The sequence below is a fragment of the Castor canadensis genome, chromosome 9 (genome assembly GCF_047511655.1).
Source record: "Castor canadensis chromosome 9, mCasCan1.hap1v2, whole genome shotgun sequence".
Taxonomy (NCBI): domain Eukaryota; kingdom Metazoa; phylum Chordata; class Mammalia; order Rodentia; family Castoridae; genus Castor; species Castor canadensis.
In genome coordinates, this window is record NC_133394.1 from 112149807 (window position 1) to 112167218 (window position 17412).

The window sequence follows — 17412 nt, forward strand, 5'->3', positions numbered from 1 at the left end:
GGACAACAGATAGGAAGTTCAGAAATTAAAATGATTACAAGCCTATCATTTAATAGTTTCAGAAAGATAACAGGTAATCCTACATTGTGAAATGTGAGAGAGAAACAAATAAATGAAGAACTCAATCAAAGGGTTGAAAATAAAATTACTATGTTAAAAGTAAGAGAAAAAGAGATGGAAAATGAAAGCGAAAAGATAAAATCAGAGCAACTGTCCAGGATCTGCAACATTAGAATAATATGAATTTCAGAAAGAGAGAATCGAGGAAATAAAGGGAAGAAAAAGTACTCCTGAATGGGAGGACATGAGTTTCCAGTTAGAAAGAGCCTACTGAGTGACCAGTATAGATTGAAAATAGGACACATCACTTAAATTTTAGAACACAAGGTGGCTTCTAAGGTCAAAGAACTAGGTTGTCACATATAAAGGTTTAGTAATGAGAATGGCTTTGGAGTTCTTGACAGCATGTCTCCTTTCTCAGGCTATTACTTGTGGGGTAAAGAAGTAAACTAAAAAAAGATGAAGCCATAGTGTGTTGGTGTTGATCAGTTTTCTGTCATAGTAGCAAAATACCTCAGGAAAAAACCCCAACAACTTAAAAATGGAGAGTTGTTTTGGCTCCTGGTTTCAGAGGTTTTAGTCCATGGTCGTTTGGCTTTGTTGCTTTGGCCCTGTGGCAAGGCTGAATATCATGTTAGGGACACATGGCGGTGCAAAACTTCCTACGTCATGGTGGCCAGAAAGCACAAAAAGAGAGGAAGGGGCTGAGGGCCTAAGACACACTTTATCCAACTAGGCCCCATCTCCTAAAGTTTCCACCACCTCCCAGTAGCACACTTGAGCTTCTGGTGGACATTTAAGATCCAAACCATGACACATAGGTTATAAGAAAGAGGGAATGCAACTTAACTAGAGACCCGGGGAATCATCAGGATGATGACGAATAGTGATCCCAAGATGGCAGCTGATCACCAATGGGAACAGATTAGAAGGTTCCAAGGGAAAATAGTTGGAAATTGGAAAAATGAATAACGTATTTGAAGATTTAGAGAGTAGATTTAGGCAGGGAAGAGTTGGATACACAAAACTTAGTAAACAATAAAAGAAAACAATTATTAACTCTGGGGAAAACTGTTCAGAAGGGGAAAGTAAACGTAGTGTACTACATGGCTCAGCTGTGAATTGCGTTTATGGAGTCATAATTACGTCAACTCTGAATGTAATCACTTAACCAAAATTATGATATTGGGGAGTTGGGGGGGGGGTTGCTGTGTGAGGTTAGAATAAGTAAATAAGTTTAAAAAAAAAAAGAGTATGTTTTTAATAAGTACACTGAACAATTCAAATTAACTAGGACTGTCTAGACGCCCTATCTGAAACTGAAAGAAGTAAGGATAAAACAAAAGACATTAAAGATGGGAAGTTAAATACCAAATGAAACAGTTAAGGAGATGAAAAGTAGTTTAAAGTGGGAAATGGGATTAGAGGACATCTGACTTTTAGTATGTTTTGTAAAACTGGACTCTAAACTCTGTACATGCATCCATAGGTAGAAGTACACCATAATTTTTAAAATAAAGGAATGAAGGACATGGAAACAGCAACTGTACACAACTCTGACGAGTGTTTTTCCTAAGAAAGTGAGAAAAAAAGGGCAGTAGCTGAAAGGGGTTGGTGGGTCAGCAGGGGTGTTTTTGTTTGCTTGGATTATTGTTGACCAGAATAATTGTAGAGGGAGAAACTAGTGTTGTAGGAATGGAAAGTCTTCAGAGTTGGCAGAAATGGCATTCAGAAGACAAGTAGGGTATGCCATTAATAATAAACTGCATAGTGTACTTTTATTTTGTTTTCTTTGTTTGCTTGTTTGTTTGTTTTTGATGGGCTCAAATACCAGCACAGGGTTTATTCAGGACACAGTTTACTTTTAATAGAGGATGCATTTTATGTGTAAGGGTTCTGTTCCAAAGATGAAGTGCAAGACACTGAGATTTCCTAGTCCTTAGCCTTTCACAGTTCCAGTTCTACAGCCATAGCCACATAGGCATGCAGAGTCATTTATCAAGGGCTGTTCTCTCTTCCTCTTGTGAAGATTCATTCTAAAACAATGCTGTAATTTTTTAGAATCTACTCTTCCAATAATACCGTTGGTCTTCAGTGGTTTAGAGTTGCATATTAATTTATATTATTTTCTAATTTCTAAATAAAGAAGGTAATAATTGAAGTAGAATTCCTTATGCCTTAAAACTTTTAAAATGCATGTTATACCCAACATCATTATTCAGTCAGTATTTAACTAATGACTCTAGGGCATCAAAATTTTGCATAAGATAAAACCTGCTTTTTTACTTTTGGAAAGAGACAAATATTAGGCTTATGGTTCCATTGGAGAATAGTAAGTTTTAACTACTTAAATATGTAAGATGTATATGAGATCTTTTATAATAAGGCTCTTCTGTGCTTGACTTGCCCTCATTCCTGTCATTCCTATTCTCACTTAATGCTCTACCAATTAAAATCTTACATTTTCACATGCCTAATTTTTCTAAAATGAAATTGCTACACTTCTTGAGTTTCTCAGCTATGATGTTCTCCCATCTCAAGAAAGCTTATACCATTGCAAATACCATTTCTTTGGCTTAGAATCCCTCAGTTATTACCTCTACCTGTCTTGTAATCTGTTGCTGCTCAAACTTTAAATGGTCATTGTAATCATGTGTCATGACCTGGTGAAAATGAAGGTTTTGATTCAGTAGGACTGGGATTGGGATCTAAGATTTTGCCATTTCACAGGTTATCAGAGGATGTTGATGCTGCTGATTGTCTGTGAACCATAGTTCCAGTAACAAAAATCTTGACCCCTGACAGACTCATTGTCATCAAAAATATTTCCTCTGATTTCCTTTCTTCAAAGATGCCATTAAACAACATATGCCTTGGTTATACCATATATAACTAGGCAACCATCTTGCCCACTGCACATTCTTGCCTATAGAAACTGTCTTTCATCCATGTATACACAAAGCCTGCCGAACTATTTAGCAGAAATTGTTTCAAAAATATTGTCAGTTAGATGGTGTTATTATAGCTTGTTTACAGTTACATAGTCAAATATACATAATGAATAAAAAAAATGGCACTTTTGATTATTTTATAGTAAAAAGAAAATGAATTATGAATCTGAATTTTTTTCCATGCTAAATCCCTGTGATAACATATAGTATTTCTCAAGATATAACTTTGTTTCTAGAAGTAAGTGTTTTAGAAAACTAGTAACCATTTATTTTTCTTTTCACTTAAGGAGAAGTACAAATGTCTACCACAAGACGAAAATGTAATATGTTATGTTGTTTACCGTAAGCTGTAGTAAAATGAGCTCAATTGTTGACAGGTATGTTTATTTTAGAGACTCTTTTATTTTGAATTGTATAAGCTACTTGAAATTCACTATCAGAATAATGGTCTATAGCCCATTAATGGGAGGATTTTTATGCTTAAACATAACTACTAATACATTTAATTCCTATATTGAACAACTATGATGTAATAGTAAAGAGCCACCATGTGACGGGTGCTGTGGCTCACCCCTGTAATCCTAGCTACTTGGAAGGCAGAGATTGGGAGGATTGCAGTTTGAGGCCAACCCAGGCAAATAGTTGGGAGAGAACCCATCTCCTAAATAACAGAGCAGAATGGACTGGAGGTGTGGCTCAAGTGGTAGAATGCCTGCTTTGCAATCACAAAGCCCTGAGTTCAAACCCCAGTCCCACCTAAAAAAAAAAAAAAAAAATCCATGTCACTAGCATATAGCTTGTGTTTTAAGTGGATCTTAAGTATTAAATTTGAGTGTTTGGGGTAAAATCTGTTCTGAAAGAAATTATAACAGTTTCAGATGTTTCCTTGGTACCTTCTAGAGTATCTCTGCTAACTCCATCCCTTCAAGCTTCTTGGCATGTGTGACTGATAAGAGATAACTGTAACTAGGATCATATAGTCTTTAAATCTCACTCTTGGGATTAGTTCTTTGCAAACACCTTGAGTTTGCATTTTAATATGTCTAATATTTGGTGGGTCTTACAGTTGACATATCAGAATTTAATTGGTAGCATTTTATTTTCTTTTTTAGGGACACCTAAAAATGTTGCATCATATAGTCAATAATGTCTTAAATTTGCTGAAATGTAACATTTTTAAGGTACTTTCTCTTTGATAGCTAAGGAATGGAATATGTTATATGATACACGATTTAATCCCTTAATTCCATAATCTTTTACAGATGTAGGTCAGGGAAGTTAAATAACTTCTTTAAGGTCACATAGTTGGTAATTGGTAAACTGGAATTTTTAACCTGTGTTGATTTGTCTGGCATTCCTTCATATACAGCAGTGTGTGATTCATCCATAGAGGATTCTTTTAAGAGGTGCACAGGTAGAAGTTACCTTGAAGGTAGCCCTCTTGTCTATGAGCTGAAGAGTGAAGACACATACTATACCAGAACATAAGACCTGAGGGGCAAAGAATTTCCTTAGGCCTGGCTGTACTGCGGTCATACCTTTGGACTATGTCCTAGTTGCAGAAGGACTCTGGGAGTCCTTTCTCCTCAGAAGGGTATTTCTTTATTGCCCAAAAGGGGTTGCATATGGTTTTGGGATTCTGCTTCTAAATGATTGCCAGTTTCCCTTGTAGACAACTTAATATCTAAGGATGACATCTATGTATTCAGACATAAAGCAATGATCATTAATGTGGGTTTCTTATGCCTCTGAACATTATGAAAGTTTTAGATTCTCTCCTCAGATAAATGAATAGTCACAGAATTTTTCACAAATTTCTGGGTATAAATAGGTTCAAAGTCTATTCATGATTCTCCATGAAATAAGATGTACAGCTGCTCTCCTTAGTGAGTCCAATGGGAACTTCATAGGCTATCAGTCTTTACAAGTCACAGAAAGATGAGACTACAAGAGTTAATAGTGGATTCATGTGAAAACTCATAAACCACTTGAAATTATTCCTCAGCTTAAAGAGTTAGCCATCGCTGTTCTTGATATAATTTTGTTAGGATGTTCTTCTCCCAGATCTTCCCATAGCTAGCCCTGTCTTGTCAGTTAGCTCTCTACTCAGTGTTCCCATCACAACAGGTCCTTCCCTAACCAGTCAGTGTAAAGGTAACCACCCAGTAAATAAAACACTGCCCCGATTGCCTGTTAACTTATTTTTAAAGTACTAAACTCAGGGCCTCACAATTGCTAGGCAGGTACTATACCACTTGAGCCACTCTGCCAGCTCCGTATATTGCCTTTTTTAAAAAAGAAACAAACACAAATGTCACACATTTTCATGTTGCTGTAAGAAAGCAACTATTCATTGCTCTGTAACCACATGCAGAAAAGAACCTGGCACATGAATACTAATAAATGTTTGTCAGATGGATCAGTAAATGAATGAAAATGTATTTGTGTAAGTTAATGTGCTAGTCCACTGTGATGTTTGTGAGTAACTTTTGGTTGTTTATTTATTTATGGTACTGGAAATCAAATCCAGAGCCTCATGCATGCTAGGCAAACACCCAATCATTGAGCTACATCCTCAGCAATTTTTGTTTTTTTAAATAAGGTGAATGTCTCAGAAAAAGTTTTATGCTATTAGAGTAAAAAAAAAATAATTCCAAGTGAGTAATTTTATATAATGACATATTCATACAGGTTTTTATGGTTATTAAAAAGCTTAAAACAAGATGTTTAAACTAGTTATATTAAATTCTAATTTAGCATATTATATATATCGTATAGCTAAGTATAAATGCTTTTAGTATTTATGTGAAATATTTTAAAAAATATAATTAAATATATCTGAGTTTCATTAGAAGACAGGTTAGTAGTTGTTGAACTTGAATTTGTACAGTCCATTAACTTTGCAAAAATCCAAGCATGTAACTCAGTAGATTCACAGCACTGTGGTGTTGCTGTTGCTTAGTTGAGTTTGTTCTTACTTTCTCTGTTTTTTTCTTTTAGAGATGACAGTAGTATTTTTGATGGATTGGTGGAAGAAGATGACAAGGACAAAGCAAAAAGGTAGCGTGATGTGAGATGTAAAATAGTAAATAAGTGAGTAATACATAAATGTAACAGTAAATGAATAGAAAATGAATGATTTGCAAAATCTGCCTGCTTTAAGAATTTGGAGATATCAGCAAAGTGGAATTGCTTAGATGGTCATCGTGGAGTTTATTAATTAAATAAAATTGCCCTCTAACCCTTTAGAAAAGTAAGCTTTGCTTAAATTAGAAAATCTGACTTCATAGAACAGAAAATTGAAGCCACTATTAAAATGATGAATGCTTTATAAATAATCGAGTTTTTCTCAAGAGCTCTTTGTTTGCTGATTAACTGCTTCACAAAAAATAGTAATAATTATTCATTTAGCACATGTATTTTGAGTGCTTACTCTTTCTAGGTATGATGATTAAATACTTAGATGAAACATTTGAGCCTACATCCTGAAGGAAAGACAGATAAGCAAAATAGTTACATCTCTTTTGGATCTAGACATATAGAGGAAGAATAAGTGTGAGTAAGCCTGGAGGTGTGAGAGTTTATTTTTAGATTTCTATTTATGCTTTAAATACTTAGATTAGCTGGATAACTTTCTCCTATTCAGTAACTTTTAATTATTTGTACTTGTACATTATATGTACTTTCACAAAATGCTTCTCAATATTTATAATTTTATAAGTTTACAGTCCTTGGTGAATATTGGATTAAGTAAAACTTGTTATGTGAATGCAGTTTCTTATTGTCCTGTTCATAAAAAGATGTAAGTCAAAAATTTCTTTAGGGCTGGGCACAGGTGATTTGCGCCTGTAATCCTAGCTACTCAGGAGGCAAAGGTCAGGAGGATCACGGTTTGAAGCTAGTCCAGGAGAATAGTTCGCAAGACCTGTCTCGAAAAACTCTTCACAAAAATAGAGCTGGGAGTGCCTCAGGATGAAGGCCCTGAGTTCAAGCCCCAGTACCACAAAAAAAAAAAAAAAAAAAAAAAACTTTAGTGATAAACTGAGATGAAAAATTGTTGCCATAATTAATAGTGTAGCCTGAGAAATAAGTATCACCAAAAGTTTGTGCTATGTCATGTCATATGATTGTAAGATATTTGTATAATTAAATGGAGTATTTAAATACTTCTTATTTTCTTTCTTCATCAGAGTATCTAGAAATAAATCTGAGAAGAAGCGTAGAGATCAATTTAATGTTCTCATTAAAGAATTGGGATCCATGCTTCCTGGTAACGCTAGAAAGATGGACAAATCTACTGTTTTGCAGAAAAGCATTGATTTTTTACGAAAACATAAAGGTAAATTTTTAATTTTGTAGAATGGGTGTTTTTTTTTTTTTTTTTTTAAAGTAACAGACTGTCCCTTCATAATGAGTTAGAATCTTGGTACAGGTACCTATGATTGAATACTTCCTCAGTTTTTTTAAGAGAAAGAAATAAATTGCTTTTTTAGGGAAGATTATCTGGTATGTTCTTTCTTTCATTCAACAAACATATATTAAATGTGTACTATATCTCAGATCCTAATGAAAATAGGGTAACATTTTTGCCCTCAGTTAACTCAAGTCAGAAGAGACAAATGTAAACAGATAATTAAAATACAAATAATTGAACTGTGATTAGGCTTGAAAGCTATAAACTTGCTGTGGGAACACAGAGGATAGAATGTGTCAGAAAAGGCTTAAAAATAATTTTTAAGTGAGTCTTTTAGATTAAGCAAGAACAACAGCATTTCACATAAAAAAGATAGCACGTGCGAAAGCAGAGACTTTATTGTGGCTATGATGTTTGTGTTGGAACACAATGGCTGTATTTGAAAGAGTGTCACTTTAAAAGGTTATGTTAGTTTATAGCTAGGAAATAAACACGGTTTTAAATTATTGTCTCTGTTACTTGAAGAAAATCTTGACTAAATGAGTCATGAAAAGAAAATGTTGAAATATTAAGTATTTTGGTAGCAGAGATACTATGAAACTGCAGAACTTCTCAGGAGGAGAGGTGGTAACTAGTGCCTCTGTTTGCTTATCCCTGGGCAAGGATAGGGTACTACTGGAGTGGTTTATGGGCCACCACGCTTTGTAATTATTTTTACTAATTTCAGTAATGACAGTGCCACCCATCCCCAATACAGAAAACCCTTTTCTTATTTCTCATTCTCTTGCGCATGTCTGTAGAACTGGAAGTTTTGATCAGTTCTCCATTGAGTTTCTTTTCCCTTGGCTTCTGTTACATTGCGCTGCTTCTTCTTTTTCCTAACTGAAGTTAACCTCTTTTTCTTTCTCTGCCTTCCTAAGTGAAATTTCTCAAGGGCTTATTGTTGTGTTCTTATTTTCTCTACAGTCTTTCCCTTGGTTATCTCATTTCATAGCTATAGCTATTACATCTCTATGGAACTACCAGATCTTTATTTGTAGATGCAAAATTTTCATCTTTGCATTTCCAGATAACTTCTAGATACTTCTTTTGCATGTCCCCAAAGGCATTCCTCTAAAGCTAAATTAATTTTCATTTCATCAAGTCACTTCTTTTAAATTTGCCTTTTTTTGTTTTTATACCACTTTTTTAGTCATTCAGGACTTAAACATGATATACTTTTGAATTTTTTTCATCTGTTTTAGTACCGTATCACAGTTGCTGTTACTTCTTTTGTAAGTGTGTCAGAATTGCTTATCTTCAGTTTTATTGCCACCACTGGCATTATATGGTACCTCTGTAAGTAGCATTCTCACTAACCTCAGTGTCCCTTACTGGGTGGCATACTCTCTGAAATCAGTCCCTTAAAAGTCCTAAGAGCTCAGTCAATGATTGTTGAATGAAATGAAATGATACATTTCCCCTGACAGTAGAGCATTAGTTTTGGCATTAAGTAGATCATTTCTTTTCAAAGTTGGATATATTATTCTCACAAAAGTCAAATTTTTATGCTAAATTAAAAGGGAATTCTGAAATACTTGTCCCTCTAAAATAGGCGTATGTTTAACAAACTTGATTGGATTTGCTTGTGAATTTAAATCCTTTCCCCTAAATGTATATAATTGATATGAATTTGAAAAACATGACTATATACCACAGAATTAGTAACTATACTTTTTAGTTACTCTTATTTTCCAGTGTAGGCAGTTCTCATATGCCAAATTTGGGATGGCAATTTAATATGTTAAATTTATATATCTGACAATAAAGCAAAATAACATAATCCTTAAGGTACACTACAAAATATAGTTTATAGAGTACAGCCTATAACATAGATTTTTCTTTTGTTTGGTTGTTGTAATACGTCTGCATTTAAAAATAGAAAGACCTGGTTACCTAAACAGTTCAGATATAATTTATGAAAAACTTTCTCATGACCAAATCTATTAGAATTTTGTAGCAAAATAAAAGTAATAATTATAATAAAATATGTGTCTTATGTCAGGGGTTTCCAAATTTTTGATCAGTTCTCTACCTCTAAAAATATATACAAAGAAGACACTGAGGAAAGTCACTGTGGTAATAATATTACTTTGAAGTTTTTGCCTGAAAATCTTACTTAATCTCCTGGTTTAATTAAGATAAAGCACATAAAACTGGGAGCAATCTTTTTGCATAGCAATAAGTAGGCCTAAGGTCTTCTGTGTTCAAAACAGTCTGACTGACCTCATTGGCTTTTTTCCTTGAGGCTCACTTCTTATCTCTGCTCTAGATATCACCATTTGAGTGGGGAGGAAAAAAGAATTTCTTCAGACTGTTTGGAATAATCTTGATTTAAATCTGCTTGTTCTTATTCTCATTTTACAATTGTGTCAAACAGGAAGCAGTTTTGAGCTAGACATAAAGGCTATCAAAGCTTCCTAAGGAAAAAAAGCCAAAGAAATTGGTTTTACCAAGAGACTGTGTTCAAAGAGATAACTTTCCACATTAGTGCAAATATTTCATCATACCAAATCCTGACCTCCTGTTACAAAGACCAGTAAATGTTATTGCCTATCGTTCTCATCTTAAAGAAAAGGCAACTTGTAGATTTTTGTACTTCCCCCAGTGGTTGGAGGATACCACTAATGTGTCAATCTGTTTACAGAAATCACTGCACAGTCAGATGCTAGTGAAATTCGACAGGACTGGAAACCTACATTCCTTAGTAATGAAGAGTTTACACAATTAATGTTAGAGGTATGTTCAGATTTAATTTTTGAAAGCTTTATTTTCCTCGAAAAAGAAATCATAGTAGTGATTAATTTCAGTTTTAGCAATATTAATAATGAAAAGTCTTAATTCATTGTAAATGTAATAAATGATGTATGTGTAAAAGTAAAATTGATCAATGTTAAGTATAACAAGTAAATAATACTGTTGTAGAGTATACCAGATTTTCATATTTGAATTTTTGAGGTACTTTTTAAAGTAGCTACTGAGTTCTCCACCTGAGACTATGGCAACTACATTCTTACAAGAAATAGGATTATTATCACCTATTAAGTATTATGAAATATGTCTGTTTTGGTCCACTTGAGCTGCTATACCAAAATATTTATATTGAGTAGCTTGTAAACAGCAGAGATTTATTTCTCACAGTTCTGGAGACTGTGAAGTCTGAGATCAAGGCACCAGTGGGCTTGATGTCTGATAAGAGCTCTTGATTCCTGTTTCTTCACCCTTAGCCTAATCACCTCCCAAATACAATCAATCACATTGGGGATTAGGTTTCAATGTTTGAATTTTGCAGGAGGACACAAGCATTTAGTCTGTAGTTACAGTCTACTGGGCAGTAGGTTATGTTTTAAAACAAATTAAAATCTGCCTAAAACAACACAAAATAGTAATAAATGAAGTGTTTCGGAAATATAAAAAAGTGAAATATATATCGAAAGGCAACTTTTTAAAGTAGAAACTTTTAAAAGGAAAGAGCCAGGTGTTCTGTGGCAAAATACTTTTTAAAAACAATTCAGAATTTTTACTTATAATTGCAGACCTTATTATCTCATATAACCAATTACAAAATGCACAAACATTTTGAATCACTCATACCTATTAATTTTATTTTCCTACTCTTTAATCTCTTCATATGAAGAACAACATATCATCTGTGCACAGATCCAGAATTCAGTATCAAATTTCCATGAAAACTTTGAATAGGACACTTTGTAAGCAACAGTTAATGACAAGAAAAATAGATGCTTAAGGGACCAGTCCCAGCTACTCCAGAGGCTGAGACAGGAGGATCAGGGATTGGTGGCCAGCATGGGCAACAGACCCTCTCTCCAAAAAAAAAAAAAAAACTCTCTAAGAAAGTGGACATAGAAAGAATACAAGAAAGTAATTGAGATAAGAATGTAGAGGTTGTTGAATGATGTGCTGGCCCCTTGTTTGTGTTGTTTTACACCTTGAGCATTTATCTGTGTCATGTATGTGTATAATGGCTGTGTCTCAGAATGTCTTTGTAGATTTATATGAAAAGTCTGAAGTAAAAACAGTATTTTGCAAATAATGAGGAGTTTTTTTTTTGGCTTATACTTTAGATGGAACAGTTAGGTGCTGGATTCTTTGTGTATTCAGTAGAAACATTGCTATATGAAAATTTGTTGGAGTGTAAATATATTGTAAATATTTAAGCCTCTAAAAATGAAACACTTCGCATATTTACTCATTGATCCTTACAACAGTCTTATGAAGTAGTCACTAGCATCTGTGTGTCATAACAACTAGTATTATGAAGTAGACATTAATATCTCTTTCTCTAGGTAAGGAAATCAAAGAACAAAAGCATTAGGAAATTTGCCCAAAGTCGTGTAGCTAATAATGGAATCCACTGCAAACAGCTTGGTCTCTGATGCCCTTAGCCACTGTGCACAGTGCTTTTCTTCTCAGTCAGCGAAAACTGGCATGGCAAGGGGAATTTTCAGCTCTGAAACCAGCAATTAGGTCTTTAAATTAGTATATACTTAACACACAAGCCAAAGGTGTTCCTCATTGTATTAAACTTTCCTCTGAAAAGTAGTTGGATATTACCTAAAAATATCTTAACGATATAAGTAATATTTATGAAAGGGCATACCCAAGCATATGTCTACAACAGAGAAAGGAAATGACTTATTTAGTTTTTGTTTGTTTATTTGTTTAGGTGATACTGTGGTTTGCACTCAGAACTGTGCCTCCAGCTCTTTTGTTCTGGTTGTTTTTGACATAGGGTCTTGCTTTTTGCCTAGGCCAGCCTGGATCCTGGTCTTCCTGTTTGTGCTTCCTGTACTAACGGGGCTGACAGACATGTGCCACCATTCTCAACTTTTTTCTGTCTCTTGAGCGTTTTGCCCAGGCTGGCCTCGAACCTCAAGCCTCCTAGTCTCTGCCTCCAAATTGCTAGGATTACAGGCATGAGCCACTGGTCCCTGGCTAATTTTTAATTTTTATTTCATTATAATATATTATCAATAAGATTGTCTGTGTTCATTATAAATTACTTATGGAAATTTTCTTATAAATTAAAAAAGTGTAATTATCTGTTCTTACTTATTAATAACCTTAATGTAAGAAAATTACCTGTTTCATTGCTAATCTAAACAAAATGTTATCTTCACATTTTTTTCCATAATGAAAAGATTTTATTAGTTGCTAAGGCACATGTCATGCATACATAGGTAAGTATCAAAGAAAAAAATAAACCAAAGATTCCAGAGATGATGACATTATTTATAACAGAAAATAGTAAACTTTGAAAATATAAATTAATTATCATGATTATCCTCATGCATATTAGATTTACATTCCTAAAAAATGTTGTATTTATCTATTTTTAATATGTCAAGAGTATTTTTATTTTAATATGTACAATTTAACTATTTAAGTGTACCTTGTAACATTAGTATATGAAGATGAAGGATGCAGGTGTATATGTGTAGACATTATACCTAGTCCAGATGTTTGTTTACATTTGACTTCAGATACCTAATTAAAGTCCTCCCAAATATGCTGATTGAATATGAAAAATTTTGATTCATAATGTAGAACTGGTTTTGTTCATAAAATGGAACTGATTGTAAGTTTATTTGGCTAGAGCATAACCTAATTGTGTTGCTCTTGGCTAGTTGTGTTGATCAGATTGCAGATGAGCAGGCCCCATAACATTGTCAGCAGAATTTCAGGTGCAGGCTGTATCTTGGAATGTTAGATATGCGGTAGAATAAATTAGATCATTTAGCTCAACCTCTGCATTTTATGATGATGCCCAGATCAGTTGTAGCTTGTCCATGGTCAGATAGCTAACTGTGGAAGAACTGGAACCGGTGTCTTAAAATTCACTTTTAACATTTATGTTGGCTCTTTCCAATCTTCTACTGCACCTTTCCCTCTCCCTTCTCTCTCTGTTGCTTGAGGAATATTTCTTACTATTTCTGGAGGACTAGGAGGAGACAAGGCAGAGAGGACAGTTTAGCCTGATCAGATCTCTGTAGCCATCTGTATGTGAAGTCATCTAGTATGTAGCTTTCTCCTTGCTGGCCAAGAGCTCTCTCTCTGTGATCCACAAGGGAAGGGCTAGTGCTTAGTGCTAGCCTCATTTTTCCTGAAGATCCACAAAGAACTTCTGTTGCCTTCCGTAGTACTTCCATTCCAATCTTCCCCAGACTAAATCACTATTGCATGGGTCAAGTAGATGCCAAATAACTAATGAATCCTTTTCCTTTATTCAAACAGTGTGGGGGAAGGGATAAACTCACACTCCAGTTGTGAAGTGAAGATGTTCTCTTCCCTGTTCTTCCACGTCTCTAAAGGGTCCTTTCTCAAACCACATACATTCGTGGGGAATTTTATCCCTCCATTCAAAAGATGTCTGGGCCTTGATTCTTTTTTTGTGTCAAGATGTTGGCAAGAAGCTGTTGGAGGCTTTTCTCTGCTTGCTTTGAAAGAGGAAAGAGGAGAATTTAGATCTAGAAGTAAGTTTAAGTTATTAAGAGTTCTGATTTCAGTTCATTCTCATTACAGAAGAGAGCTGCATTCCAGTTGCTAGCAAATGTCCTAGGAACATTTACTTTGAGAGGAGACATTTTAGTTTCACATGAGAAAAAGCATCATTTTCTTTTTTAACATCGTTTAACCCTATTCAAAGTAGTAGTAATAATTACCAATGAAAATGATAATAGAATAATACTGGCATTATTGTACTAAAGAGTTCTCTGTATTTTTGATGATTTGTGAGTTGGCTTAAAGTGTGAGATTTCTAGCCCCTCCTCCATTACCTACAAACAGGTTAGATAGCGAACTATTCTAGAAGATAGCCATGTACTCAGTTTATGTTCTTGCTGATACCTACATCCCTCCCCCAGTGGGAGAGCAGGTGGAGAAGCACACCTTTTTCTATACATGCTACAATTACTCAGAATTAAAGAGAAGTTTTTACTTCCAGATCCATCATTTATATACTCCAAGTACTTTTTTTTTGGCAGTACTGGGGTTTGAATTCAGAGTTGCTTGCTTGGCAGGCGCTCTACCACTTGAACCATGCCTCCAGCCCTTTTTGCTCTGGTTATTTTTGAGATAGGTCTTGATTTTTGCCCAGACTGGCCTGGACCAAGATCCTCCTATTTTATGGATGACAGGTGTACACCACCACACCTAACTATTGTTCGAGATGGGGTCTCACTTATATTTTAAAAGGCTTATCTCAAACCACATCCTCCCAATTACAGTGTACCAAGTAGCTAAGATTATAGATGTGAGTCAGCAGCTCCCTGCTCAACAAGTACTTTGTGCGTGTGCCACACATGTGTTAGGTGCTTCAGAGCCATGGATGACTACAATACATGTGGTTCCTACCAGAAGTTGTTATCCTTTGAGAGAACTCTTAAGTTATTATCTTCAACTTCTCCGCTGATCTCCTTTCCCTTAACCTACAAATACATTTGTTGATCTTTTTTGTTTTTTAAAGTGTTCCTTTGACATTTGTTTGCTTTAAAACTATTGCCCTTTCTCTTTACCTTCTCAAGTTTATGATAGCCTGTGATCATTTACTCATTCTAAACTCTGACTTGCCTCCCTATTGACCTTATTCTTTTGAAAATCACCAGAATTCTTTTCTTAACTTTTCATTCCTTACCTTTTTGGTCTCATTGTGTACTATACCATCCCTCTGCTTCCTTGCTGACCTCACCACATTCTGTTCCACTAACTTCTTTAATGACAGTGAGTTCTATCTTCTCTGTCATTTCAGTGGTTGTTTTCCTTCTGCTCATCCCCATATGTAGGTAATTTTTCCAAGTATTTGTCTTACCATGCTTCTTTTTTCTGGAGACCTCCTTTCTTTGGCTGTCATTTTTGCTTCCAGGACTCTCAGATGAAAATACTTTGAAAAAATACAAAGTATAGGATTACTTTGTTAAGTCTTTTGTATCCTGTGATGTGAAGTCTCTTCTGAGGAAATTCACATTACTCAGTGCTTGGCTAATCTTTTCTCTTTTCCCATTGCTACTGATTTTGTTCAGATTCTCATTAATTTGCCTAAAATTATATCAAAAGTCAGATTTTCATGACTCAGTTCTCTTTCTCTAAATCCATTTTATAAACTTCTTCCAGATTACTCACATTGAACCACTCCCTAGTCTTGAAATCTTCTGTTGGCTTCCCATTGTGCATAGAATAAAGCCCTATTCCAAACTGGGATTCAAGGCCTTTCATGATTTGGTCTCAGCTTAGCTGTTCAGCTTAATATCCTGCCACTCTCTTCACTGTATTCAATATATGTATTTCCTGACACTTTAGTCCTATACTTTTGTGTGCCTAAGTCATGATGTTGGTGGTTTGTGTACTGTGGAGATAAGAGCATCTTCAAATAAGCCATGCTGTGCTGTACTATATATTTGATTATATAGATAGCAGTAAAGGCAGAACATTAAGTCCCTGTCTTTAGAAACCAACTGTCTAATAGACAACCAGAGAGAGATTTTTTTTTTACCTCAGAAGCATTTAAAGATACATCTAAATAAATACTAAGATACTATAAATGGGAAAGGCTAGCATTTTGACAGTATTATAGACATTTCCTTGTCATCTTATTTCTATCTTGTGAAATACTTTTTCTTTTCATTTAACTGACCATTATGTTTAATTTCAGGCTCTTGATGGTTTTTTTTTAGCAATCATGACAGATGGAAATATAATATATGTGTCTGAGAGTGTAACTTCGTTACTTGAACAATTACCAGTAAGTATAAAAATCATATAATCTCTTTATTATTTAATGGCTATTTTTAAATAGTCTAAGTACTAGGAAATGGACCTTGAGAGCAATATTGAACAATGGCTGAAGGGTAGCAATGAAACCTCCAAGTACATCTTTATTTCAGTGTTGCTGTATTTTCTCAGATCAGTCATGACTATAAACTAATGTCTAGTAATGTAATATTCTCCCACCACTTTAACCTGTGTTTTTCTTCCCTTTTTTATTTAAAGTTAACTTTTCAGCGTTTGCTTTTTAATTGGCCAGATGTAGATTTAAAAACATTGAGAATATCCTGAGAATAACCAGATTTCTACAAGATACTTGTTTGTATTTAGAGGCACTCATAAGTAATTTTTTCAAAAGAATGACTTCTAAAAATGCACTAAAAATAGTGAGTGCAGAACTTTTACTCAATTTGAGTTGATTTGGTGATGTAATACTGGCTGTGTTCAATTTGTTGTCAGTATGACTAAAAAGATATAAAGAATTAGAAGTGTATTGTGAAATTGTGATTGAGATGATGAATACCTCAGTTGTCTGTCTGCTTTTTTACTCAGTATGTATTTATCGAACATCTATACTGTGCTAAATGCTCTGCTGCACTTGGTAGTTTTTAAAATGAATTTGCAGCTTTACTTAAATATTGTTATCTAAGACGGGCTTGTGGTGTAAATATTCTAGTATTACTTAAAAATGACTCTATGCCTGTCCTTTGAAAATTTATAACAATGCAAAGTAAATACTTCTTTCAAAAGATACTTTATGCTCTATTTCCCTCCTTCTGGTTCCTCTGGTATTTCATACATTACAAAGAGAATGGACTTTATACTTAAAAGGTCAAACTCTGAAAGGGCAATTTTTTATTGAAAGTCAGGCAGTAAATAATGTACTTTGGTTCACATAGAAAATGACTTTACTGTTTTTCTAGGGTTTTTCTTTTTCTGTAAGTTCAAATAGTAGGTAATAAGCCCAGCATCTAAAAAATGATATGCAGAAATATGATTTGAAAGTTTTTGAATAGTTAAATGATGACAGTGAAAGGTTAATTGAGGGGGTCAGAATTTTTGTCCCTTCTGCCTATAAATAGGAACACAGTTGTTTAAAAATGTTATATCCAAAATATATTTGACTTTTTTTTTGAAGGAGCTTCAGTCCTTTTAAGCAGCTATTGT

At 34.4% G+C, this 17412-nt stretch overlaps 1 protein-coding gene across 6 annotated transcripts in view; it reads left to right on the plus strand.

Annotated features, from left to right (window-relative positions):
* The window catches only part of Clock (clock circadian regulator), a 107748-nt gene that overhangs the window by 58515 nt on the left and 31821 nt on the right, over positions 1-17412 (plus strand). For all 6 annotated transcript variants that reach the window (XM_074042212.1, XM_074042216.1, XM_074042218.1 and 3 more), the window contains 5 exons: positions 3299-3388; positions 6012-6071; positions 7202-7350; positions 10112-10203; positions 16133-16222. In XM_074042212.1, the coding sequence (XP_073898313.1) occupies positions 3342-3388; positions 6012-6071; positions 7202-7350; positions 10112-10203; positions 16133-16222 (438 nt within the window). In that variant the 5' untranslated portion in view covers positions 3299-3341. The remainder of the gene's footprint in view (positions 1-3298; positions 3389-6011; positions 6072-7201; positions 7351-10111; positions 10204-16132; positions 16223-17412) is intronic.